Source organism: Scomber japonicus, chromosome 1, assembly GCF_027409825.1.
Source record: "Scomber japonicus isolate fScoJap1 chromosome 1, fScoJap1.pri, whole genome shotgun sequence".
Classification (NCBI taxonomy): Eukaryota; Metazoa; Chordata; class Actinopteri; order Scombriformes; family Scombridae; genus Scomber; species Scomber japonicus.
Window position 1 is genome coordinate 28,669,589 of NC_070578.1, and position 27,750 is coordinate 28,697,338.

The 27,750-nt window shown below is 37.9% G+C and overlaps 1 protein-coding gene across 1 annotated transcript; it reads right to left on the minus strand.

Annotated features, from left to right (window-relative positions):
* scml2 (Scm polycomb group protein like 2) lies at positions 1-27,696 on the minus strand. Its single transcript, XM_053322169.1, has 14 exons — positions 27,635-27,696; positions 21,788-21,874; positions 21,549-21,617; positions 21,129-21,199; positions 20,424-20,658; positions 19,549-19,637; positions 18,583-18,826; positions 7,285-7,604; positions 6,828-6,957; positions 6,505-6,711; positions 5,078-5,251; positions 4,223-4,438; positions 3,481-3,635; positions 1-2,411 (listed from the first exon to the last, which is right to left on the minus strand). The coding sequence occupies exons 2-14, from the start codon at positions 21,807-21,809 to the stop codon at positions 2,286-2,288; spliced, it is 2,058 nt and encodes a 685-aa protein (XP_053178144.1). The 5' UTR covers positions 21,810-21,874; positions 27,635-27,696; the 3' UTR covers positions 1-2,285.
* Between the last annotated feature and the right edge of the window lie 54 nt (positions 27,697-27,750).

Below are 27,750 nucleotides of genomic sequence, written 5' to 3' on the forward strand. Positions count from 1 at the left end.
AAATGTTTAATTGTGTGAATGCATATCAAACATATTAACAAACTTTTTTTTTTTGAACTTACAGTAAAAAGTTGAATATATACATACGAAATGTTGCAGAGCGATAGATGACAAGGCATAAAAATACACATAGTTGGTTATTGTGCAGTCCCTCTATGTTGTAGTCATGAACACAAAATGCTAATGATGTAAAACATCTTCTAAGAAACTACTAAAACCTGAGTTTTACATTAAAGCAAGACGGTTTCAAGTATCAACTTGTTACCACTACGGGAGAGCAACAGTGTGAAATGTAGCTACAACAGACATGATTTGGTTCGAAAATGGTTCTGAAATGTTCAGAATATTAGTATCTCTGCCATCAAAAACAGACAAATACTTTTGAGACAAGTGAATAATTACTCTGACACAACATCGTCCTGTAGGTAGTTATTTGATGGTACACACAAAAACGATTTCAGGCAGAATTAACTTTGATTACACTTACGCTTGATACAGGTTGATACACTTTGTTATAGTACAAAATGATATCAAAAAACAACCTTTTGGCTTTACTTTATACAAAACAGTTTCTCTATCTTGTACTCATTCCAGAGCACTTTTCTGTACAGCATTCAAACTCGACAGTTAATAACCTTGCCTTTCCTTTAAAGAGGACCCATTATGCTTGTTTCCAGCTCTACATTTTTATTCTGGGACTCAGATAGCTTTTCAAAGACAAGGGGCAGACACATCAGAGTCATGTTAAGGTACCATTGATGCAAACCCAACATTTCCTGCTTTACTACCTCATAGTCAAAGATTTAAAATGACTAAATAATGGGAGACTTTCATTTCGAGGAATTTACAGCTGGGGCTGTAAGTAGGAGAAACCAATGGGGACTGAGCATAGACATCGAACATTGTATCATTATGCATATTACTGAAAATATAGGAGAAACATAATAGGTCCCCATTAAAGTCAACACTTTCAATAGTATTCCAGTCATTGTGTGTGTGTGTGTGTGTGTGTGTGTGTGTGTGTGTGTGTCTGTGTGTGGGTGTTTGATAGTGTGGCTGCCCAAGCATAATACAATCATGTACCAAAGTCAGTGCTCAAGCTGAAATTGTTCAGCTTGAATGTCTTCCATCACATGAAACAGACAAATAAAGAAGAATAAAAAAATAACTCTTCAGTGACTGATTTTCTGGATCTACAGCCCATGCTGTGAAACAAATGAAACACTTTCTTTATAAGATATCCGCAAGTTGTGCCTACTCTGTCAAAGTTGAAGATGATGATTTTTATCAATATAAGTGTTTTTATGTATTGATTGACTGGGAGCAACACTTCTCATTCACATAACTGGGGCACTCTAGTTGTTTAGTACCTCTTAGTAATAATGCTCATGACTTCTTACATTCACTGGCTTGCATTCACAACAGTCTATAAAAGAAGCAATCGGTCAGAATCGTTATTGCATTGGTAGAAACGATGCAGTGAGACGTTCACTGCCAGTACCTGAACTAACCTTCCCAAACTTGTGTGCAGAGGATCCATCCGGAAATTCTGACTAGTGAAAAAAGGAAAAAACAGAACAGCCAAAAATCCGAAGAGATAAAGCTGCAAAACCTACAGTGTTTGTCTGTGCTTACGTGTAAAAGTGTAAATGTACAGATAAATTAAAATGTGGATATAAATATGGCCTCTAGATGTTCATAGTAAGGCAAAAAAGACACTAATATGAACAAAACTCACACCTATGCTCAGGAATCTGATACTAATCACACTGAGGCAAATTATGAATTGATGTACTGTGTGTCTGCTTTAAAGTAAGCTGTGGTCTGTAAATTTAAAAAAATAAACAGATCAGGGCCGTAGCAAGGATTTTAGAAATACTGAGGTCACGAGTCACCCAACACACACCCCACCAGACAGAAAAATATATCAATACCAACAGAAACCAAAGAGAAGGTTTTGATTTCTTTAATTAGTTGGATTTTTCAGGTTTTTGTTGATTGATTCATCTGTTGGCCTAAAAAAGAGACAAATTAAACAGTTTGAGTATAAAAACACTGGAATCAGTTGATAAAATACCCACCGTGTGTACATTTTAACAGTAAACTCCCTGCAGGTTGCTAAAACCTTCAAACTCACAAAGAAAACAAAAAAGGAAGACATGACCTCAGTGTCCTCTTTGTGCCTACGACCCTGGTTCAGGTGGGTTTATACTGCACTATCCCTGTAGGATAATGAGTGTTTGTTTGTGTGTTTGTTTGCCAGTGAGAAACGAGTGCCTCCATTTCTATTGTTTGGTCTGTTTCAGCTTCTCGATGTGATGACAGAGTTTGAGTGCAGGGCCCAGCTTCAGTCCCATGTATTTCATTATGACATCACTGCGCAGCAGCATCAGAGCTGTGCCATCAATCTCCTGCGGAGAGAGGAACATGCTGTCAGCAGGAGGGCAAAATAACAAACATCTCTCAGAACAAGTCACTGAAAATGCGGATAACTTGATAAAGGCATCGAATGATGGAATTTCCAGACTGGTTTGCTTGAGCAAGACTGCTAAAACCACAATGAAACTTCCATCAGAAGTGTTTGTCATTTGGTCAAACGGCTTCAGGAGTCCTCTCCTCCCACATCTTTCCCACAATACGTCCAACAATTTCTGCAACTTTTTTCCAAAACAGAAAATCCAACATTCACACCCACCTCACACAGTGACTGGCCAGCTGTACAGAGGCGAGAAATTAAGAGGGATTTGAACATCTATCTCAAGCTCTTGTATTTGTTCCACAACTATATCTGTCATTTCTCAAGTTTACAACTGAGTGCAACACACTTTCCAGGAGAGACTAAATATCTAAATATGCGTACTCTCATCTCCATATGTAAATGATTATCTCATCTCCCCCCTCACCCCGCCTCCTATTGTGGCTGTTTGGAGCACCAATAAACACTTCTGCCTTCCTATGGTCAGACAATATATCGTTACAACTAGTCCTTTTCTTTCCCGGCTGTTAGTGAAAATTTGTCAGTCATAGAGTTCGGTGGCCATGTGATAATTGTTAAATATTTCAGGCACTCATAGTGTTGCACTCGGTTATAAACATGAAAAGATCCAGAAATGACAGAAATTACACAAACTGTTGTGCAACAAATGAAAAAGGAGCGAGCTTGAGAGAGAAGTTCAAACCTTGCTTATTTTCTCTTCTCTGCACAGCTGGCCAATCACTGCATGAAGTGGGCTAGTCAGATCCAGAAAATCATAAAAAATTGTCAAACACAGGTCAGACAAAGGTATGGGTGAAGGGAGTTTTCAAAGACATTTGAACATCCAACAAGCAGTTTCAGTGGAGTATATTGGCGCCCTAATAATGTCTGAAACTGTTTATTTAACCAGTCAATTACATGATACACACAGGGGTGGAAATATGAACTGGTGGCTTTAGTATGTTCGTAACAAAGGAGACAGTTTGTATAATAGAAATACTCACATGTTTCCTGAACAGTTCGACGTGTGGGCCAAGAGTTTGGGGATCAACCTCTTGGACAAACCGTACAACATCACCAACTGACCAGGAGGAGGCGTCGTTCCCTGAAACCTCCTTTTCCTGTGTTACATGGTCTGGGCCTGTTGTTGAGCTTGCTGCTATAGATTGTAGAAACAGGAGAACAGCGAACTAAATCAGATTTATATAAGCAACATGTGTTTACCAATTATTATCATGCTATCTGTTCATGATTTCATTTGTAAGTACACTGGAGTCAAATATTGATGATACCTGGTTGGTCACAAATGCCTTTCAAGCATCTGAAAATGTTGCAGAAACCTCAAAAATTTATGTGGTGGACTGTTAGTTGGAAAAGATCACTATCCTTTCCTCAAAGGTCCAGGAAAAACACAGGACACAATTCAAAATAAAACAAATCTTATACTACAGATATTTGCCCATATTAACTTTATTTTTGCATATGTTAATAAAACTGTCCTTAAAGGCGCACACTGCCATTTTTACAATGGAGACACTATCTTCAGAAACACAAACAATGGAAGAATATATGAAAACTGCCATCTGAACTTGGAAACTGTTCATTGCACTTGACGTGAGAGGGTTAAAAAGAGGTATATATCAAACAAGTGTTTGCTTGAGTTGTTCTGTTATGTGTTAAGCTGTTGCAATACAAATAAAATAAAAATCATGTTGCTCTGGTGTGTGTATAAGTGATTGAGATTACCCTCCACTCGTCTGTGCGTACGTATTGGGCCAAGTTCAGTCGGGTTGGAGTTGACGCGCCGTAAAGGTGGCGGCGTGTGTGTGTGTCCAGGGTAATATGGCCGCTCCTTCTTTGTGGGTCGGTAGTCTGACGCGGAGTGTAGGGATCGGGTGCTGGGAGCAGGATCCTTTGTGGAATCTTCATTAGACAAGCCGTTCTCAGTGTGGGACAGCGGTTCTGTTTCAAGAGAGGGTAAAAGAAAGGAAGAAAACATCAAATAGAAAACAGAGAACTACTACACAGTACAAGACTATTTGCACATTCATTAAAAGACTGACTTATAGTATATAGGAAGACTGGAGGAGATTAATTCCATACATCTGATGTATGCCTCATTTTAAGAATATTGGAGGTAAAGAATAAGGAATTCAGAGCAAAGGGTCGCACAATCCTCTAAACGCGTTATTTGACAGAAAATATTTACTTTTTATCCGCAGTTAGATCAGAGCCTGTATCAAAAAACATGGTAAATCATGTAGAAATTGTTCAAAGATTCCTCTCTAACAATATTTAGCAATCTATAAAAACATTTCTGAATCCACAATACAATCTATATCCACACAATGACACAGACAGAATGAATGATTAAGTCTCAACCTATCACACTCAGCCATAATAGCAACTGCTTGGTGTTCCATTGACTTTTAAGCTTGAACAAATGCAACATTTTTCTTAAATTTTCACTTGGAAGTCAAGCAGTCATTTGGTTTGTATAATGATACTTTCGTTCTTAGGAAGCGAATCAAAAACTAAATCCTTTTGTCAAACATTTGTTCTCCCTCCTTTCTCAATTCCTGCATCCACACATTTGCCCACCTGACTTTGTTCTGTCGTAGAAACGTGTGTTTTTGCTGTAAGAGCTGAAGGGCTGCGAGCTGAACAGACTGTCACTCTCCAGATGCTGACACATGTTCTCCAGGAACCGTAGCACAGACGAAGCACTGGAGGCGGAGGGCAGCTTCACGTAGCGGATACCATGCTCTGACCGCACTGGAGGTCAAAACACAAACAGCTATTATTCTGTGCGCTGTACATATGTACACGCACTGGTTCACACACATGCTGTATGCATTCACAGTTAAAGAAAAACAGCAGATGGTTTTGGGTTAGCTCCCTCCCTTTATAAGCACAAACCAACACTTTTCTCCCCATCCCTCACCCTGCACAACACCCTCCCACCCAAGCCAAGCCAGCACAAATCCACAAATTAAACCCCCCCACTCCCCACCCAACCTCCCAATCCGGCCCCCCAAGGGAGACCCAATCCCAGCATCGCAAACCAGGTTAGACGCACATGTCACTTCTGATTACAGACACAGTGCTCACATCAGCTGCTGCCAAAGGCACTGTCTTTTATTCCTCCTCCTTCTCTCTCCCTAACACACACACACACACACACACACACAGACACACACAGACACACACACACACAGACAGACACACACACACACACACACACACATATTCAAGTAACATTCATGCCCCATGAGTGTGTGCTAAACCAATTTCACCTGACTGATTGCCTATCCAGGCTATATGGCTTTATAGGAATACATTAAAATTGATCTCAAACCGCTTTTTAAGAAGCAGTGACTGTAGTAACAGTAACAGTCTGTACTTATTTGTTTTCTTGCCAGGAGTTACATGAAAAAACTGAAACCTCTCTCATGTATAGAAAAAAATTAAGCTGAAGCCAGCAGATGATTAGCTTAGCTTAGCATAAAGACTGGAAGCAAGGGGAAACAGCTAGCCTGACCAATCCCAAAAGTAACAAAATCAGCCTACCAACACCTCGAAAGCCTCTTAATTAACATGTTATGTCCTGTTTGGTTAATATGTACAAGGTAAGTGTAAAAATGCTGAGCTAAGCTAACTGGCTGCAGGCTATACTTCATATCACTGTACAGGCAAGAATGTTATTGATCTTTTTATGTAACTGTTGGCAAGAGAGTGATGCAGCATCTTTCTTAAAATGCTAACCTATCCTTTTCAAAGTATGTGGTCTAACATCCACTGAATACAATAAAAATGACAATTAATCAATTTTACTTTGAAACAATTTTGCAGGCAAAAATGCCAAGCATTTGCTGATTCCAGCTTATCTAATGTCAGGATTCTTATTCTTCATCTCATTTAATAATGAATACATTTGAGCTTTGCACTGTTAGTCAAACAAAATAAGCAATGCTGCTTGCTAACAGTTACTTTCAGAGGGAATACTGTGTGATGTTCACTATCTTTACCTCTGATGACCTCTCCTCCTGTGTGGGACTGGCTCTGTAGGAATGAGAGCAGCACAGAGGGCTGGTACGTGCAGTCGACACAGGCCTGAACAGCCTGCTGAAGCACTGCGTTGACTGGAGCTGGGCCAAAATGGTCTGGGAGCTGCTGCACTAGTTTTCGGTCAAGATGGGGGCCGTAGTTACCGTGTTTGTTCACATAGACGCACACTGAGATGACACGAGAGAAACACATCAGCAAGAGCAAAGACAACTTGACATTCTTGTCCTTGACGAATCAAACTAGGGTTAGGCATCAGACTAAGTTGTATCTGTTATTAATTTACCTGTGCACACTACATTGGAGCTGTTGCTGTGGTTGTTGTCTGGTGAGACATGGCTGGAGCCCAGTCTGGTCTCTGGAGGCGGAGCTGTAACTGACAATGCCCCCAGGGACTGCACCACCCGAGGCTTCCTCTGGAGAAAAAAACAAACAAACCCTGTCTCATTAACTCTCTGTAACCTACAAAGGCTGTCAGTTAATGATTTATTAAAAGGTGTTTTTAACTCTTTAACGAATACCAATGAACTGCACAGCAGCACATAGAGCAGCTTCTTAGACTCCTCAGTGGATTTTTTATCATGCATAAACATCCACAAGAATTCCTCCCTCTTGCTCTCAAAAAGTCCACATCTGACCTTGTCTACTCTTGATCAAAATCAGCTCTTCCATAATGCATAAAACATAAAATGGCAGATGCAGTGGACCACAGCACGACAGATTACCGTCTTGTGACATCTCACCTTGCTCCCAGGCTTGGGCCCTCTCTTCCTGTGTGGTCTGGGGGCCAGTTGAGCCCCAGAGCTAGTTCTGGGAGGGCTCTGTGATGCTCCATTTACTGCTGCCGCTGCTGCTGCAGCCTCAGCCGCTGCTTTCAACAAAGCAATAGTCTGGGATTTGGGACGACGACCTCGGACACCCTTGCGCACAGGGAGGGGAGGCAAGGGGTTGGGCAGTCGGTATGAGGTCTGCATAACGGAAGAAGAGTTGGAAGAAGAGCGACGCGTGGTGAGGGAGGATGAGGTGGAAGAAACAGGGACGAGGAGCGCACCAGGGAGGGTAACTGGAAAAATGGGATATAAAAGGGAGAAAAAAAGACAGGAAGAAACACGTCATTGTTATTCTTCTTGCAATCCACATGCAATATTTTATTTAAATAAAGATGATCAAAGAGGATGATAATATGATTTTATTTTGGACATTAAAAGTGGGATATATAATAAAAATCCCCAGTACAAAATGTCATCTTGTGAACACAACCTCCCAACATCCTAATTAGATTTGCCCTGCATCAATACACAGAGGCCTCAAACAAAGACATGTGTGGAGAATCAACTTTGCTGTAGGTCCTCAAGCCAAGGAATGGTTTGCATTATTAGAAATTTCAGTTTTCAGAATGACACTTTTTTCCACAAATGAGGAAGAAATACGGGAAGACAAAGAAAGAGGGAAAATGAGTGAATAACAGTGATCCAGCACAGGGGATTTTTTATTTATTTACACAGTCCCCTGAGATTGGCAGGTCCTTTGTATTTAGCCCCTCCCTACACTGAAATCAGAGTCAAAAGTCACAAGCCCCTGGAGACGTGCCCACTAGATGATTCCTCAAACCTTCTGCTTCCAGTGAAATAGTGATTAGGGTGTGCTTCCATGTGCTCATAAGATTACTTTTCAGGCAGACACCAAAATTAGTATTTGAGACATAAAAAATGTAGCAATACATAACATACATACTTAACATAAACACATACAAAATATTTAATAAGAATCCCAAATATTTAGTTAGAGTTGTGACCAATATGTGTACGGAGAGATTTTACTGAATAAACGGCAAGTATAAGTACATCTTATATATTAAACTTTACTTCATGACTTACACTTACTAAAAACCACCTACAAAATATAATATGACAAACTATACTTCACTATAATCAACATTAAATGAAGATAAGGCCATATATTTATTCATCCTATTAACCAGTTCAGTTTTATTTCTATTTGTGATGCAAGCAAATTAAATTTTCCAATCATATTTATGTCAAAAGACTCATTTGAAACAGTACTGCAAGTTACATTTACTCAACAGCTAAAATACACAGATACTGATATAATTGAGTTTATCTTGGCAAATGTAGTGTGAAATGTAATATTGGAAATACCATATTAGCCTTTCCATAAATAAAAAAAAACATATCCCAATATTTTGTAAATAACCGCTACAGCTGAACCAAACCACCCAAAAGGCCTTAAATTAGTCTCAATTTAGTTGTGTGATATTTAAGAGAAACAAACATTGTCAAAGTTGGAAATGTTCATAGACTGTCTGTGATCAACCAACAATATGAGCTGATGTTGAATGTATCCGTCAGGCTCTGTACAGAGCATGTGTTCAAATCTAGCTGCAAACCTCTGTGTGCCATCCCTGCTCTCACTTCTCTAATTTCCTACTACAGCCCACTGCCCAATGAAATAAAGGAAAAAATACAGCTAAAATCTCTTGAAAAAAAAATCTAGCAGCCTGCCTGAAGAAATTATTTGGATCACAGGCAACCTCTAACTGAAAGACACTGTTTAGGTGGTAAAATAGAGAGAAAGTGACAATAAACTGAGCCATTGTTAGGAAGAAAGAAGACACCAAGCAGTGGCACCAATACCCCATTCTGTCTTCATTAGCCTGAGCGTGACTCTGAGATATGATCACATAATCATCATAATATGTGAAAGAAAGAAAGAAAGAAGGAAAGAAGGAAAGAAAGAAAGAAAGAAAGAAAGAAAGAAAGAAAGAAAGAAAGAAAGAAAGAAAGAAAGAAAGAAAGAAAGAAAGAAAGAAAGAACCAAAGAACCATCCCCTATTTCAATACAAACATATTGCCTGGTGAGAGTGCATGTGGAGGCTCTCAGGGGACTAAGGCTTTCATTAGAGCCTCCTTGACTGAGGCGATATGAAGACACTATGGAAGGTTTACAGTATTCTCTGAGGGGCCAGTTGGGGCACCCTTAAAGCTGCTTAATTGGGAAATGAGTGAAAGCCGGCGTAGAATGGAGCAGTGTTTTGTTTCAGAGGGCGAGGACTCACTCCCTCACCAGGAGCGGTCACACACAATGCGTGCTCACACAGGAGCAGCAACGCCAACCTGCACGCACAGTGGCACACTTATTCACCCCAAGCTTGAAGCCATAAGCCCTACAAAGGCAGATCAAACTTTGTTTGCAGGGTACCAATCAGTATCAGCAGGTTTTAATTCACCATAGGAAATTTAAGGTGGGGGCCTTCTTTGATCTTTCCCTGTTGTAAAAAAAAATCTAATCCATTCACATTACATAACAGCCACCCAGGCAACTTACCGTTTAAACACTGGTGACTATAATAAAATAAATAATTTTATTCCACACTACTTAACAGTAGCATAGTATTCTGTATCAGCTTCTTAAAGCACCCCATCAAAGCTATAGGACATTTAAACATGAGTGAAATGTTTAAACCCAAGTCTGTGTTTTCATGGCTTCATCATTTCACCACCAGGGCATTTTTTACATGTTTTTACATTTCATTTTGCACACAACACCCCCAAATTTAGCCTGATAAATGTGGTATCTTTGAAAACTTGGCAATATCCAGAATTTGAAATCAAAGCATTTGAGGTTCAACAATGTTTGGCTGCACAACATGAGCTTATAATGACTGATCATCAGCAGGTCTACTGCTTGTTTTAAGAAACTTAAAAGGACTACATTGCTGCATGCCAACTAAAAATGTATTGTTTTTATTTTTGCTGACCATTTTTTACCCCAATATTGATGCAACTAAGAAAAATGAACTAATTTTCATTACTGGTTAATGTGCCTATTTAAAAAAGCCCTATAAAAAGTTATAAAATTGCATCACAATTTCCTGGAGCCCAATGTGATGTTTTCAAATTGTTTCTTTTATAACACAAAATCCAAAACCTGAAAATAGGCTAACCAATTTAACATGATATAAAACAGAAAAAGCTCTTCACATTTAGGAAGTTGGAACCAGCAAATGTCTAGTGTGTTACTTTAAAGCAATGACTTAAAGGAATAGCTCTCACATTTGGGGAAAAAACACTTATTCACTTTCTTGCAAAGAGTTAGAGGAGCAGATCAACAACACTTTCATGTCTGTACGGTAAACATGAAGCTACGGCCAGCAGTCTCTAAGCATAGCTTAGCACAAAGACTGGAAATGGGTACAAGGAAACAAAATCCACCTATCAGCACCTCTAAAGTTAAATGTTATATTTAGTTTGTTTCATATAAAAGTTAGTCATTGCTAGGCAACCAGCAGGGTTTCCAGGAAGTTACTGCTTTGCTTAGATGTTTGAACATATTTAAACTTCCATTTCAGGCAGTTGTTGGTTTCCATTCATTTTCATACTGTGTGAAAACAATGATGGTTTGGTATTGTAAACTAAACATATGTAAAGTAAACAACATGCAAAACCATTCTTATGCTTCCTTAAGACCAACAATATGAACCAACTGTATATTAGTGTGTACATCTGTAACACTATGTAAAGTATAAAAATGTATAATTAATCCGTATTTTTTTAAAATACAGGCCAAAACCATAAAAAAAAAATAGAGACATGTGGTACTGATCATGACTATACAATTCCATCTCAACCTATTGACCTGTGTAAGCCACAGCCTGAGGAAATGTGTGTATGTGCCAGTGTGAGTGTGTGTGTGTGCATGCATGAGAACGTGTGTCTGCTGTCTGGGGGGGTGGGGGGAGGGGCTCATCTAATTACCCCCCCCCCCTTCCTCCAACACACCATACACACCCACACATGCTGAGCACCCTCAAAGCAAACAGTCCGTTCAGCCACACACACATACACTGAAAAGAACAACCTGTGTGTATCTAAAGCACAGGTATAGAGGGTCAGTAGAAACTGCTGATTCAGGTGCATGTAAGTGGCAGAGAGAGAACTTAAATAGTGTGAATGCAAAATGTTTTCATGCAAAAAGTCTTCAGTATGGCACACTGCCTACAAAACACACATCAAGAAATGAATAAAATCACTGTCGTTCAACTGTGACTTCTGTGGGTGGTATAAATTAATGAAACTAAAGGACAAGTGCCTAAACAATCTCCGGTACAGAAAACATTTAATATCCACTAATCCTTGCCTGAGCCTTTTGCAAACTAATTCCTGATGCTTTACAGACAAAAAAACACACATGATCAAAAACACATGGAGCTCCAAACTTAATTACAGCCAAGAAATGCTATTAAAACTTCTTTTAGAGTGTTTCTGTCTAGCCATGGCAACAATTCTCTTTCGTTTAACTCAAAAAGGTCTTTATGCTAAACAAAGAAAACACCTTTAATAATTTATACCCGAGGGAGAGACTGTTGTACTTCCCTTCCCCCTGTACTTTTATGATTGACCAAATACATTACACAGAGGCTACTTTAACTTTTTTGTAGCTTTCCAGTGACTAAAATGATCAAATCTAAACAAATATTATTTTACAAAACTAGCACTTCCTGAATCAAGCAGATCATTGACTGAATTATTCTTAACTTGGATGAGTTTGGTATACATTGGTGATTCTAATTTGCTACTTTTTGGGGAGGTTTCAATGAAAAAGCAGGTTAAGCATATTGGGTTAAACCAGACTCCTACAAAAAGTTTTAAAAAACCTGTTTCAAAGAATCATCACACTGGTAAAGCTAGTATGAAAATGATTCAAAGCACACCAAAGGTAAAACACAAGTAAAATAAAGTGTAAGATTTGCAAAAAGAGGTTTTCTTTCATCTATGCAAGATAGCAAAAATATACCACTGCAGGCATCAAACTCACCAGGAAATCCTCACCAGGAAAAGCAGAACTTCGTAGTAGCAGCAGTAGTGAATGCAGCGGTGGTGGGAGTAGTAGTAGTAGTAGTAGTATTGATATCCTTGACAACAAACACTCACTCAGTGCAGTTGCTTCCTGGTTCTCTCTTTGAAACAGCTCTGGTTAGTTTTCCGTTCTGTGCTCTGATTTTTTTCCTCCTCTAAACTTTCTCTGATAAGCTCTTATCATCTACACTTCATCGTCTGTTTTCGGTCTCTCTCTCTCTCTCTGCTTCTCTCTCAGTTTTCTCTTTGCGTCTCTCCCCTGTCTTCTTTCTCCCGGCAGTAGTCCACAACAAAGCCCACTCTGCTGCTGCTTCTAATGCTTGAAGCCGCTGCAAAGCTTCCCTCCCAATGAATGAGCAGGAGGAGGAGGAGGAGGAAGAGGAGGAGGAGGGGGGTATTTAGATTTGCATAGGGGCTGGGGAGGGGTAGAGTAGAGAGGAGGAAGAGTGGGTGGGTGGTAGTGAGGAGGGGTGGGGTTGAGTTGAGCCCTTTATTCATGTTATCTGTAGGCCATATCGACAGTCTACATCAGTCACCTGCTTCTCAGAAAGGCTGTGGGGGAGGGGGAGGTGACTGAGTGAGAAGGGTTAACTGTGGGGCTCCTGTGAGCGGATGGGGGATGGGGAGAGGAGTTAGTGAGGGGGGTAAAAGGTTAAACTGGATCAGAAGACTCTTGATTGAAACGGGTGAAAAGGGGCAAACTCCTGGAGTTGGTGCGCACATAAGCAAGCTTTCCCTCAACACACACGCACACACGCACACACACACACACACACACAGACACACACACACACACAAAGCAAAGAAGGAGGTGCCCCCTCAGTGTAACCCTATCCTATTCAGACATTCCCTGATGAAAGATGGCCAGGTCCAACGTCAGGAAACAGTGGCATAGTCGGATATCACCCCGGCTCTGGAACAATGTGGACCAGAGCAGCCAGAGAAAGCCTGGGAAAAGTCCCTTCAGTCAGACGTCTTAATCTGCTTCTATAGAAACAAACAGGGGTGCTGACGTTGCCGATTCAAGAACCAAAAACCTCTTTGATATGAGTCAGTGCAGCATGGTGTTTCTTAATGAGACGCGGTTTATAGATGTATGAATGTTTGACACAATACTTGCATTCATAATGTATTTTCAAGTCTATTCTTGTGGGGACCCCCAGGGAGGATTTGATTTGTTGTATGTATGTGGGCCAAATCTTTAGTTAAGTTAAAACACAAATCAGAGGTAAATTGATGTATTTGGTATATCAGAAAAATGTGCAATGATTTATTTATTTATCTATTAAATACTAGATATGGTGTTTCCATTTACATTAATTATCAGGTATTTAGAAATTGAATGCATGTGCATGGACATATTTGGCCAAAATATTTGAATATGGTTGCAAAACAGCCAAATGTGACAAAACATGAAAATTGTTCTTCTTAAATAGACAACAACTACAGCGTGTGTCTATGTCTGCTAAAATACAGACACAATACATTCATTATTCATGCATTATTCAGAATACACTGTTCTGCATGCTGACCCAATTTAATATCATCAAGCAAAGACGAAGACATTTCACACTAAAAGTTGAGAAAAAAACAAAACCATGCATGTTGATGAACACTTACTGTACAACAAGGAACATAATTATACACCCAAGCTTGCAGTTTTCTGTGGCTTCTTACAAAAACGTGTAGCAAGGTCACAACAGGACAATTTTGATGAAAGCTAATTAGAATTTTTAAATGTAGTAGTAATTACAGAGTCTCTCACTCTCTCTCTCTCTCATGTACAGCTAATTATCAGCTCATTAACACCTCAACCAAGCCCTACTTATTCATTTATCTACATACAAATATGATAGCTGTCTAGTAATTTACATGATCCTTTCTTCCTTTTTTTTCTGAACACACACAAAGAGTAAATCTGCGCTACAGTAAGTCTGCAACCACAAGCTGCAACCTGGTGAGCTCTCAGTGAGGTACGCATGTCGGCACGGGGATCAGAAGCAGATGTGAGGACGTCACATCGTGACAGCTCTGCTCACCCACAAGGATTAAAGTCATCTGTGAGCCAGGGAGTCTTGTGTGGATCTACTTCTGAAGCAAACATTAACGTCTTTCTGTAGACATAAAAACTGCACCGGAGACTGCAAAGTCGACTGCCCGAGGACTGAGAACATGCTCCGACAAAAATGGAACTGCTGTCATCCATCAACACAGAGGAGAGAGCCCAAACAAACACACACATGCACACACATGTCCCATTAATCAAGAAGGTTGTTGGGTTATTTAAAGCTTCTTGCTTCCTGACCAGTGGAAACCAACAACAGGGTAAAGGGCAGGAAATTGCTGGATGTAATGCACAGGCAGTAAACATGATGATTGATATTTATTACACCTGGTAAACTTTATCAAAACCCAAATTTCAGAATCAACAGTCTCGCTCAAGGGATGTTTGTCAAATTGATTTTGATGGATAGCAAATGTCTAAATATCTTCCAAAGAAACTAAACAGTTAAATCTTGAACAGTAAGCTTCAGCATTGGTGCAAATGGAGACATACTCTGTAACTGCTGAGTGTAATTACCATATAATTACACACTGATTGATAATTAATAGTTCAGGACTGCCTTCACACTTAAATAATATCAACCAAAGCTCTAATTTCCGCAGACACATAATGGGAATGTTTTGTCTAAGCGGAGTTCAGGATTGCTCAGGGGTCCCTCATGAGGTCCCTGGAAAAATTAAGAATATATAAACACACAGAAGGAATTAGCAGAAAGGTTTTGTGTGTTTGTTTGCAAAAAGGGACAAATGTGCACATTTTGATTGGAGAAACACTTACATATTTTAATATAATAATAATATAATATTTTTTTAAAGCAGTGTGAGCATGCTAAAACTGATAATAGCTGAATTTTTCAAATGTCAGTGAACTGAAATGGCAAATATCAGAAGAAACTACTGAAAATGAGTAATATTATTTAAAAATCAAGCATATATGTAACAGGCTGCTGCAGCAATGTTGCTTAGGATGGAGCAAATATCTTGTTTGTGTCAGTGTCAGTGTGTTTTATGGTGTTTCAAGTCTGAAATTTCATGCCTACGTTTTCTTATCTACTTAAAAATAAAATATCTTGTATTGGATTTTCATCTTTTACTTTATTGTGTATTGCTATGTCTGCAACTTTTTATGCTTCCAAGATGCTTGGCCAAGAGGTTCCCAACCTCTTTATTTAACCCAGATAAATAAAGATTGAAAAAAATAATAGCCTGTTATCAAACTTGGACATTTCCTACAAAGTACAGATAAATAAAATTGTTTCTTTCGTGTTATAACAATAAATACTACTGTAACTACAGGGCAAGACTATAGTGAAAATAAGTAATAGATGTGTGGTTAAAAATCTCAAAAAAGACATTTATCCACAACTTGTTAAGGTATTAAAATCAACTGTAACTTCTTTTGTTTTCTGATCTTAGAGAATGAAAAAAATAATCAGTGCATTACAGAATTAAAGAAAAAAGTTAATTTTGCTGATGAACTACATGTGCAAGTGGATCACGCTCAAGTCTGTGAATAATTAATGAAACATGCATTATTTGTTTAAAAAAAATCTGAGATTTCAAACTGTTTTACACTGTTAAGGGTTAGTATTGTAATCCTCTGCAAACACGTCTATCTTCAATAAACAGAACAAAAAAAAGCAACCTAAAAAATTCTACCTATAATTATAGTGATTCATTTGACCATTTCTGGTGTGTCTTTATCTAGATAGGTTGCTTTCCTCTGATTAAGAGCTACACTTATAGATAATACTTTTCAATGAAACACCCAATTATAATTCTCTGAATAAACTAAACTATCAGGAAGACATTTTATGACAGTTCTGACCTTAAATTTCATGTTTCTTCTGCATGAAATAGTTAATTTTTGATGCAAAACAATAATTTAAAAAAGACTCACGGGATCAGCTGCTTTTTGTTTATTCTCTGTGTCTCATCAGATTTGTTTACTAACTCTCCTGTCAATGCAGATCTTGCCACTCCCTGTCCTGCAATGACCTCTTCCACAGCTGGCCCTCACCAGCCTTCCACTCAGTCTCCCTTTCTCATGCTACCCTTTCTCAGTTATTCACCGTCAGATCATCAAGCCTAATGCCCTGCTCTTGTCTTGCCTGTTCAGTTTTACCTGAGATTTCCTTGTATTTGCTAGAGGACCTCCCTCTTTCACTTTAGTTATCTTTTAGTTTGAAGCCTGGTTTTTGTTTTGTGAGTTAATACATTTTATTTTGGAAACTTGATTTTCATCTGAATTCGTGCTTCAGATATTGACTTAAATTTTGTAGTGTCTGGACATATATGACTACATTTAAATCTAGGAAAAATCAATCAGTGATTGTTGTTTTCTTTCTATATCATTAGTCCAACTGCCTTGCTGCTTTTTCACAGCTTTCAAAAGGGCAAAAAGAAGCTTATCCATGTTGACCCATACTATCACACTACACACTCAGATTTACAATTCCATTTTACAAAGTATGAATGAGTAGATACCCCTGTTGCCTCTTTTGTATTCAGCATAAAAACACAACAACAACAACATAGAGTGCAGACACTCCTCTCAGACACTTATAATAAGACGTGTTATGGGTCAAACAATCAGTACATTAACTGACATAAGACAATTCTGATGACTGACTGGTTGTTAAAGTAATTTATCAAGCTAACACATGCTATTTTCTCTGTTTTACATAGTTCTTAACAAAATATCTTTTGTTTATGGACTGTTGGTTGAGATTAAATTATGAATTTGTGGTTACGTGTTCTGCTCCTTTTAGATGCTGCAGCAATTTAATGAACTGAAGACACTTTTCATTCAGTATAAACAGACACTGTAAGAATCACCAACACTCATTTATAAATTGATGCAGACTGATGTACAGACTTTCAGTGTTTACCCATGCCCATAATCCCATTATCAGGCATGTTAGTAAGGAATGAGATTAATTCTGAAATGGTGCTAAAACACTTGTGTGGACGGAGATTGTTTTCGTTTTTACAACACAGTTGTATTAATAACGTATTAGTGTGGATGTAGCCATAGGCTTAGGCGAGTGTGATAGTAATTTTTACTAATTTCTGACATTTTATAGACTAAATGATTAATGCATTCATTTAAAACACATTATTATATTAATCAGTAATTATTAGTTTCAGCCTCAGACCCAACTGCAACCAAAAAGTACAGGTGAGACTGCAAATGCTGCAAACTTTCACACTGAAGAACACCTAATAAAATGTATTTTGTGTATTATAGCACAATAAACTGACAATTTGTGCACAACGGTTTGCAATAGTTTGTGCACATTTTGTCATGCAGCTGCTACAGATGAAGTCAAATGTGCACCAAGCAGCTACATTTAAAATAGTCTGACACACTTTCTGATGCAAACAGTAAGCTGGCTCTAGAAACTCTCTGGTTTCAAGACTTTCTGAACAAGGTTCCTCTGTCCTCCCAGAAGTGCACTGATCCTCACAGCTGGGGTGAAACATGACACCCGGTATCTGGAATGATTAAGGTGGGGTGAGGGCACAGAGAGAGCCTCTCAGACATTGTTTCACTCTCAAAGTTAACTCCACTCCAGTCTGATACTTTTTGTCACACCTCATTTCACAGACTGTAATGATGAATTTGTTGCTTGTGCTGCTCTCTAGTGGTGAAAATTGGGTAATGTCACTTAAACGTCATATACAACACAAGTCAGTGAAATAAATAAGTTTCCTGTGGATCTAAATCTACATGAGCATCTTCTGGCTTTGAGGATGACAATTACAAATTCCAGTATTGTGAGATTATGCAATATTCTGAATTTAGGCTTAGCTAATTAGACTACTAATTACGTTTTCAAATAACACCTTTGATTAATATGGATTAAAAATTCAATCATTACAAGATGTAAATTTATGCAAGGTGACTCAAAATATCATCGCATCATTAACTTTATATTGGAAACCTGTGATATCAGTGCTAGTAGTTTATCTTTTATTATTCTGGACACACACATTTGCTCAAAACTTTTGAAATTTTACAAGTTTCATAAACTGGTATCTGACAGATTTCAACCTCCATACAAAAAAAAATAACAGTGAAATCAAATCAACACTTACAGAAGTTTCCAGGTGGCTGTAAACTATGCTTCGTCAGTGTACACCAGCCGACGGGGAAGATGTCTCTGGAGTCGAAGGGGCACCAGTAGTCAAAGGCACCTCTCCAGCCGTCAAACATGACAAAGATCTCCTGACCTCTGACCTCTCCAACTGTGGCAGGACAAATCAGGTAGGGGTTCTTTCTGTCCACAGCCTCCAGCTTCATCCCAGGCTGGAAGTAATTTTTAGCAGGACTAGCTGGTTCCTACAAACAGATGCATACAGTATGTGTATAAAAATAAATAGGCAAATTAAAAACATTCAGACAACATCCATGCAATGCCAAAATAAACATTTCATAATATGAATAGCTTGACTAGAGTTTTTTTTTTATGTCAGTCCTAACTAAACTAAGCATTTGACCACACTGACTAAATACTGACTAAAAAGTTTAATTCTAATAAAAGAAAAATGACTTCTATTGTCTCATGTTCTGCTTCTGCTAATCTCTTTTTGGTGATGATAAATACCTGAAGGTACATCCTAACCTGCTGCTGTTATTCTTAACTTAACTTCTGCATGTGACACAAAGGAGGAACAGCTCCCCCTTGTGTCTGTGCTAGTTACTGCAATAATGAGAACAAAAATATAAACTACAAAATGTTTAAATCAAAATTGGAATGTGTGTTGGTTATCATCAGAGCCCTAAAGCCAATAATGGACTTTGTGCAGGTTATTAGTTGATGTAAATGTATTATCACTTTTCTTAAAGCAAGAACTTAGTTTATTATTTTCTGAACATTTTGAGTAGATTAAGATACATTGTTTCCCTTTAAACAGTACACATTGAATCAGTGAGCTCTTCCTCTCTTTTCCAAAAAACTACAGAAAAGAAAACAGGTCATGAAAAAGGTCTTTTTAAAATAACTATGAGCACAAACTGGTGACTTCAAAGTTTCCACAACTATATATAGCCCAGTACAGTACCTTCTTAAAGGCAGAGGCAGGCGCCATCTCTGCTCCACTCAGCGTCCGTAGGAGGAACATGGGCCACGAGGAGGCATTCATCCTGAAACCTGAACACATGGTCAAAACTAATTAAAGTTTCCCTCCACTCAAAACTGTGTTTTTCTTCTTGCTCCTAAAGTTGAATGTTTGAGCTTCACTGGACATGAGAAGGTTGTTTTCACATTCATCTGCCGGAAGTTTAAAGTTTCTCTGTTCTCACTGAAAATCCCATTTTTCAGCTGGGACTGCGAGGATTATTTGTAACATCACACCTATAGTTTTGAAGCCAGTCCTGATCCAGTATTCAAAGTACTCAAATGTACTCAAAGATGTGAAAACTCGAAGCCTCCAGTGCACAAACACTGAGAATTTACTTTACAGTCAAGTCTTGTGTCGGGCAGTTAAACTTCTGAAATAAAATATATTTATAAATTGGGGAATTTTTAATGAGGGAGATGGAGTAGATGCCATTTTAAGAATGTCTGGTGGGTTTCTTGAAATGGAAATGCAATTTCATGGATTATTGGCTACTCAACAACAGACACCAAATCAAAATGTGTGTTTTCACAAAAACTACACGTTCTGTACTGTTATTATGTTGTTAATGCAGGTAATACCTACTGTAAATGACCTTATTTCATATTCTCAAAGGGCAAAGTTTTGTAGATGTATACTAAAACCCCCTTCCAGTCAAAAATGTGTTACTTTATTTTGACATGAGCTTGAGCTTAGAAAAAAAAGATACAGCAGTTCATGAACACACCACCAGACTTTACAATTAAGTGTGTATGCATCTAAATATTTTGAGTATTTTTGTTTGAGCCATCATCTAAAAGCCTTAACAGTTCACTTACCCAGTGGTGGCTGGAGCATGTCTCCATTCCTTTCACAGGTTCCTATTGGTTGGATGTCTGACGAGTCTACCAGTCTCCAGAAGTCGTTGGTGTTGTCGCTACCATCCAGACGCAGGCGCAGACGAGTACCCATCATGCCCATCACCGTTGCAATGCACACAGAGTTAGAGTTGCGAGGGTCCCGCGCCTCAAGTTTCATGCCTGCCTTAAAGTCATTGGAGGGGGGGATTCTGGACTGCAGAGGGACACACAAAGGGACCCTCCATCACAGTCACATACTGTGAGGACACCTATGATTGGATGACTCATCAAATCTTTCTCTAGTTACATAATATGATCAAATATTAAAGAAGACCCTTATAAATTATGATTTCATTTAAGTGTTTCAAAGTCAGACATTGTGATTAATTTTACACTGGAAATGGTCTTCACTATGTGATCATGTTATTGATTCATTCATTTGAGGGGCTGATATTATTTGTCAGGTTTAATTGGATCAATGTTGACAGTAAGAAAGATTTTGAATAGCACCAAACCTATCAACTAATCAAAACCTATTGACAACATATCAGAAACTACTTGTGCTGAGCTATGGCATACTGCATTTTTACAACATTATCAAATAAACAACACATAAGTGGAAAATAATACAAGTAAATGAATGATACAGGACCCTTAAGAAAATCCATCCTAATGATCAGCTACCTGTTTGAAGCAAGTAGGCGAGGCTGCAGTGGACGAAGTTTTTCTCAGATAGTCTTCCCAACTGAACGGCTCTAACAACAAAAACATGAATAAAGTCAAATATTTGAATGTATTGGCCTTTAACCACAAAGCAGTAATCAACATCTGAACATTTATGACACAAACACTAGTTAAGGTAAATCATATATAACAAACCTAAATAATTATTCTATATTGTTTAGATGTTTGGATGAAAACGCCTCCATCCAAAACTTAAAATTAAAATATGTAGAGACAGATGTTAATAAACAGACTAAATGGATCACTGATCACAGTTAAAGCAAGTACTGAAACAGAACTAACTGAATAAAAACAAGCTTTTAACTCAAAAACTATTGGATTAATGAAAGGATCGACAATGATGAGATCAGAATCGCCAACCGTTAGATTTGTCGAGGGCAGAGCCAGCTGTGATGCTGCTTCGTCTCTCCTTCTTCTCCTCTTTTTGATCTGAAATCAAAAGATGATTGAAGTGCTCATCAGCATTTGAAAGCTACTGATACACAGACTTTAATTACTGGGTGAATGACATAAAACATTGCAACAGTTGCACACAAGTTTGTGACTACGAAAAATTGTCAGTATAATAATTTTAGAACCAGAAGTCAGTAAAGGCCTACCTCTATGTGGTGTTCGACCCATGATGATGAGTTAAACGTGCTGCTGCAGAGGAAGTGAAGTCAGGCAGGCAGTCACCCACAAACATACTGGAGAAAGAGACAAAACACCCACAGTAACTTCACCCACAGTAGTTCAAAACCAAAAACAATGAAAAACACTGAAAACATTTTGACCTGATGGTGACCAGACAAAATGTTTATTTTAATAAAAAAATACATCTGAGTGTGCAGGCACTCCAATGTTTTCCTATCGATGCATTTTTAAAATAGGGTTACACCCACATGATGTAACCCCTTCAATATGTGATTGATTTATGATACAGTCAAGATTTGTTTTCTTTTTATCAACTCTAGGTTAAACACTGTGATTATTTTGAGTGATTGATTTCAGGACACATTTCCATCTAAATTAAGAGATTATAAATTTCAATACAACAATAATTCCAGTTTTTGTTGTTTGTCCAGTTTTGTTTCTTCGTCTTCTCTTTAAAAAGGACCAGTGTGTAGGATTTAGTCCACCAAATACTAAAGGCCCTCTCTAGAGTCAGTGTTTGGTTTGTCTGTTCTGGGCTACTGTAGAAACATGGTGGGCTTCGTGAAAAAGGACCCACTCTGTATAACTATAGAAGGCTCATTCTAAGGTAACTAAAACACAATGATTTTTATTTTCAGGTGGTTATACACTAATTAAAACATCATGAATATTATATTCAATTTCTATCACGTCTGTTTCACTAGATTCTACACACTGCTCCTTTAAATATGTCACTGTTACTCTAATCCTGTTACACTGGATTGATTTCTAACACATTTTTCATAAACTGATTATAATACATCCTCCTGATTAAACTTTGCTGATCAAAGTAAAACAACAGCTGGTTCAGTCCAAAATCATGTCTTTACTGGACTACTTTGATAACTGATTGATCATAAAAGCAAAGAGTAATAAAGTTCTCTGGTTCCAGCTTCTTAAAAGTGAACATTTTCTGGCTTCTTCAGTCTTAAATGACAGCAGACTGAATATGTTTGGATTGTGGCCTGTTGATTGGGGCAGAACACGCAGCTTAGGTTGCATCTTAGGCTTGGAGAAATGGTAATGGAAATCTTTCATCCATTTTATGACATTTTATAGACCAAACAATCAATCAAGAAAACCCATAATGAAAACAATCATTACTTGCAGCCACAATTTAAGGAATTGTGCTAATGTTTGTCTTTAAGTTTTAGGGGTTTTTGTTTTGTTTGTTTGTTGTTTTTTCTTTTACTTTTAACACTTCAGCTTTTATTGTCCTGTGAACAAAACACAATGAAGTGCTCTCTCTGGAACATGCTGTATAAAGGTGGACGAAATGAATCAATTACTTCAATTGCACATTAAATAAAATACAAACTATGACCTCAAATAACTCACACCCCAGAAACACAATCAACATGCACACTTGTGAGGCAGTTTAAAAGAAAGTGTTTAACTAACTGTATTTATTGTTAATATAATAACCTTTAGCCAAAGAAGGAATTTATTCAGTTACTTTTCTGATAATCCGTTGACTGTTTAAATCATTTTTTAAGCAGACTTTCCCAGACATGAAGATTTGCTGCTTTGTTTGTTATGTCTGACAGTAAATGGAGTATCTTTGGGCTTTGGACTGTTGACTAAACAAGATATTTAAAGATGTCATCTTAGGCTGTGAGAAACTATAGTGTGCATTTTTACTATTCTGACATTAAACTGAATTCATGTTTAATGAATAATCAAAGCAATAATCCTTAGATTGATCAATAATGAAAAAAATCATCATTAGTTGCAATCCTATTTCATGATGCACTGTAAGAATGAATAAAACTGTTACCCCACTGTTTATGGTGAAAATCTGGTAGAGATCAGGTTTGAGCATAGTCCCACCTCCAACAAAGTCCTTATGTAGTGTTCACTCAAAATTAGGCAGAAAAGTAATCCAAGGAACAAGAACATCAAAAAATGTGATGGATTCCAAATAGAATCCAGAATTTCAAAGGTTAAAATCTCTCCAGACGCCAGATAACGTCTCCTTTCCACATCTTTAAGAATTGTAGCATCTGCAATGTATTGTGGCTGCCCCTCCCTCTGAAAACCCTTCTGTCTTTGCAGCGAATCCCATTGAGTCAGAAGGAGCCATAAAGATTCCAAGCTGCCATAAAAAGCCATTAAGATGTGTGGATGTGGGACGTCTGCTGGCCGACATGAAAAGGATTCCAGCTCTGCTGCCTGCTCAGCTCCAGACTGGTTCAGTGTTTGTACTGGTCTGTCTGCCTCGCTCAAGAGGGTCAGACGAAACTGCTCGGCAGACCAGGAAGCACTTAATTTTTACAACCTCCATTTCCACTAAGGCAGCCACTGATCTGGGATTAGTGTAATGTTCACAAACTCTAACATGGAGAAGATCTGAAAAATGACCCAAGACCTTATGTCAAAAGAGGCTGTAACTTATTGACAGGAGGAGCTATTGGAGAGTTAGTGATAGTATTCTTTATGATGAAAAAAAGGGCAGAAGTTTATAATTTGCACAAGTATGCTTGTTATAAAAGCCACAATTTGAAAACAATAATGTCGGTTTCTAATGAATGAAGCCTTAGCTGGACACTTATAACAAATCATTGTCCAAATCCACATAAAAAAGATAGAAAGATAGATAGATGTCTGTAACTGTGAACTTTAAATACATCAACTTGTAAATACTGAATATTGTGAATATTCCCTTCAATTCCTTCTAATTAATGAATGTAAACTACTCATGTTTTACATATCAACTTAAATCATTGCATGCTAATTAATCAAACATTGATAAACTGCATTTATGCTCCTACACAGATATTTAATTATTATTCTTCATTCTACATTTTTGATACATGATCCTTTTTTTTAAAGATAGATGAAGATCATTATTTCACTATATCAAGTTATTTTTTAAGAATGTTTTCCATTGGCTGCATAAAATGATGAATTGAATAACTAAATAATCAATCATAATATTAATTAGTTTTTTAAATTTGTAGTGTTTAAAATGTCTGTAAAAGATATTTATGAAAAAAGGTCAATCACAAGTTTCACAAGTTCCCAGAGTTCAAGGTGACATCTTTACATTGCTTGTTTTGTGTGAGCAGCAGTCTAAAAATCTAAAAATATTCATGCTACTAAACATAGTAAAGCAACACACCTGCACATTTTTAGTTGTTCGTTGTCGACCAGTAACTGAGTTGTTTACTTATCTTTGTAGCACTGATCACATTCACACATAATGAGTTTCTTTTATATTAACTTTTCATTTGAAAGTGCTTAAGATGCATAATCATTGTGATGATGCAGAGTTATTACCCAAGAAATGTGCTTGCACAATTTTAGTGAATGTTTACGTACAACGGAGAGAAAAGTTTGTTTAAAATAATTAAAAGATGTATGACGTTGTATCAGAGGTACAGGCCATTATTTATTTTTTTAATTAATTGATTCATGTCACTTTTAAATTAGCTTAGTTTAATATTAGAGTTGGATATATGGACCAAATGAACAATTAATCATTTGGCCTGTAATATATCAATTTTTGGTTTTATCCAACCAACTGTTCATAATCATCCTGGAATCATAAAGATAATTCAAATGTATCTTATCTCATGTTAAAATTATATGTTTTAAAATCTTAATCTGTCAAGTAATTTGTAGTGTAATCTAGCAGATTAAAAATTACAATATGTCCATGTATAAAACAGCATAAAATGGAGATACTAAAGTAAAGTACAAGCACCTCACTTTGTTCATAAGTAGTACTTGAAAAGATGTGATTAGTCACTTTCCACGCTGCTGATTATATCTAAAAGATAATCAATGCTGTGACTCGAAAGTCTATTCATGCTCAATAACTCCATTTATTCTGGACTAAAGACTGAAAATGAAGACACTCTGGAACAGGTTTTATAGCGGGGAAACTAACCCTTCCAACAAGAGAATTTTTCAGTTCATCAATCATGTAAAAACAGACAAAAGCAGCAAATTCTCACATTTGAGGAGCTCAGACAAGCAAATATTTGTCCTGAAATGATATGATCTGACTTTTTCAGTCCTGATACGATACTTGGGCTTTGGGTATCGGCTGATACCAAGTACCGATCTGATACAAGTGTTTAATTATTAACCTTTATGCCTCACTGTGTGGAAGAGACTGGGATCATTCCTTTATGTATAAGGCAACATCAGGCTTAGTTTAAACATGGCTGTCATGGCAATCCTATGAACCAAAACTTGCTTTGATGGACCAGGTATGACGTGCACAATTAGACACGCTCCAAACAAAGAACATCTGATCTGATGGGATTTATAAAAATAAACAATACTCATTTTTAAACTTAAGTATATTCTGTCACGACAGCCCCAAAAGCTTACTATAAGTAAAAAAACAAACAAAACTGTTCAATAATCTCCCAAAATAAGATCATAAATTGACAATTAAGTGCAGTCAAAAACTGCATCATCCCACTCTACCTGGGGCTCACCTGTGCACTGATTACCTCCCATGATATAAGAGTAGTTAAGGGGAACGATGGGAAAAAGTGCAGACAAGACTCTAAATTCAATTTCCATGATAAACTATAATAAAAAACTTTAACCTTTAACCTTTAACATTAACAAATTGAAATATCTAATGGAGCTATTAAAAGATACAATTTTCACCATATTTTGAAATGAGGAATTTGGCTCCTACAATTGCTTTCCTAACTTTGTAAAAACAAAATACAACAAATAAATACAAATATATCAATTTACTTAATTGTCATTTATTATGGTATTGACCCTTTTTTCACCGATACATGATCCAGCTGTTAGTCAGTATCGGTCCAATATCCGATATCAGTATCGATGCATCTCTAAAATCAACTATCACAATAGCTGCTGACTGACTTGTCAATCAATGAATCAACTAAGACTAATAGTTTCCACTCTATTAATACTATAAAACATTCGCAATGACTTTAAAATGTGAAAACTTATGAATAGGTTTTTAAGTAGGTTAACCCTGCCGTACAAACCTCAGTGGGACTAAAGGGAAATGTGCCCTTTTTTTAAACGTGACAATCTTGTGATCATGCTACAAATCCAGCCTGAAAACCATCTTCTCAGCCTCAGCCTGGTGTTGTCTCTGCAGGCAGAGCAGTTTGGAGTAAAAAGGATCACATTGAGGGGTGTGAGCCGCTGCAGGGCGTCACCTTCAGCATGGTAACTTAGGATATCCAGCAAGTTTCGTCACACACTATTTTTCCCCCAAAACAGCTGCCAACATGTGACATCAAACCTCTGTGTTATTATAGGTAGCATGAGTGGCTGATAAACAAGGTATTTGACTTGCATTTAAAAGGATTTCGGATGTGAGGAGTGGGGAGGGGGGGCCAGCAGATGAGAGGAAAAAAATGAAATGTGGAGAAAAGTGTGTGACGCATTTTCATTTGGGTTATATGGTCACATTTTGTGGGCGGGACAGTGCTCATTATACAGGCTAAAACACTGCTAACGTTATATTTTCAGCACCGGGCGTGATAGTATAAAGACTCCGAGGTCAGACTAGACGTTTTTCTCGGTTGCAGCATAATGCTCTGCAGGAATCCAGTGAACAGAAAGCAAAGGGAAATCTGCAGAGTTGAATGTGGCTACTGTGCGCACCGAGCTGCACAGATCACAGTAAACACGCTCCTCTGCCGATCACTGCATGGACGCACAGCTGGAAAACAGAGCACGTTTCACCGCAGCGCGCGAGACAAACGAGAGAAAAAGCCGTCATCTGCAGCACAGGAGAGAAATAATGAGACATGAACCGTACAAACCGTATGAACAGGGGGGTGTTTTTGATGGGGAGATTCCTCACTTTCTGTCAGATGCAAGCCGCCATGTTCGCTGCAGCTCCGCGCATGTCCACCACGCAGTGCTGTAATTCAGATTG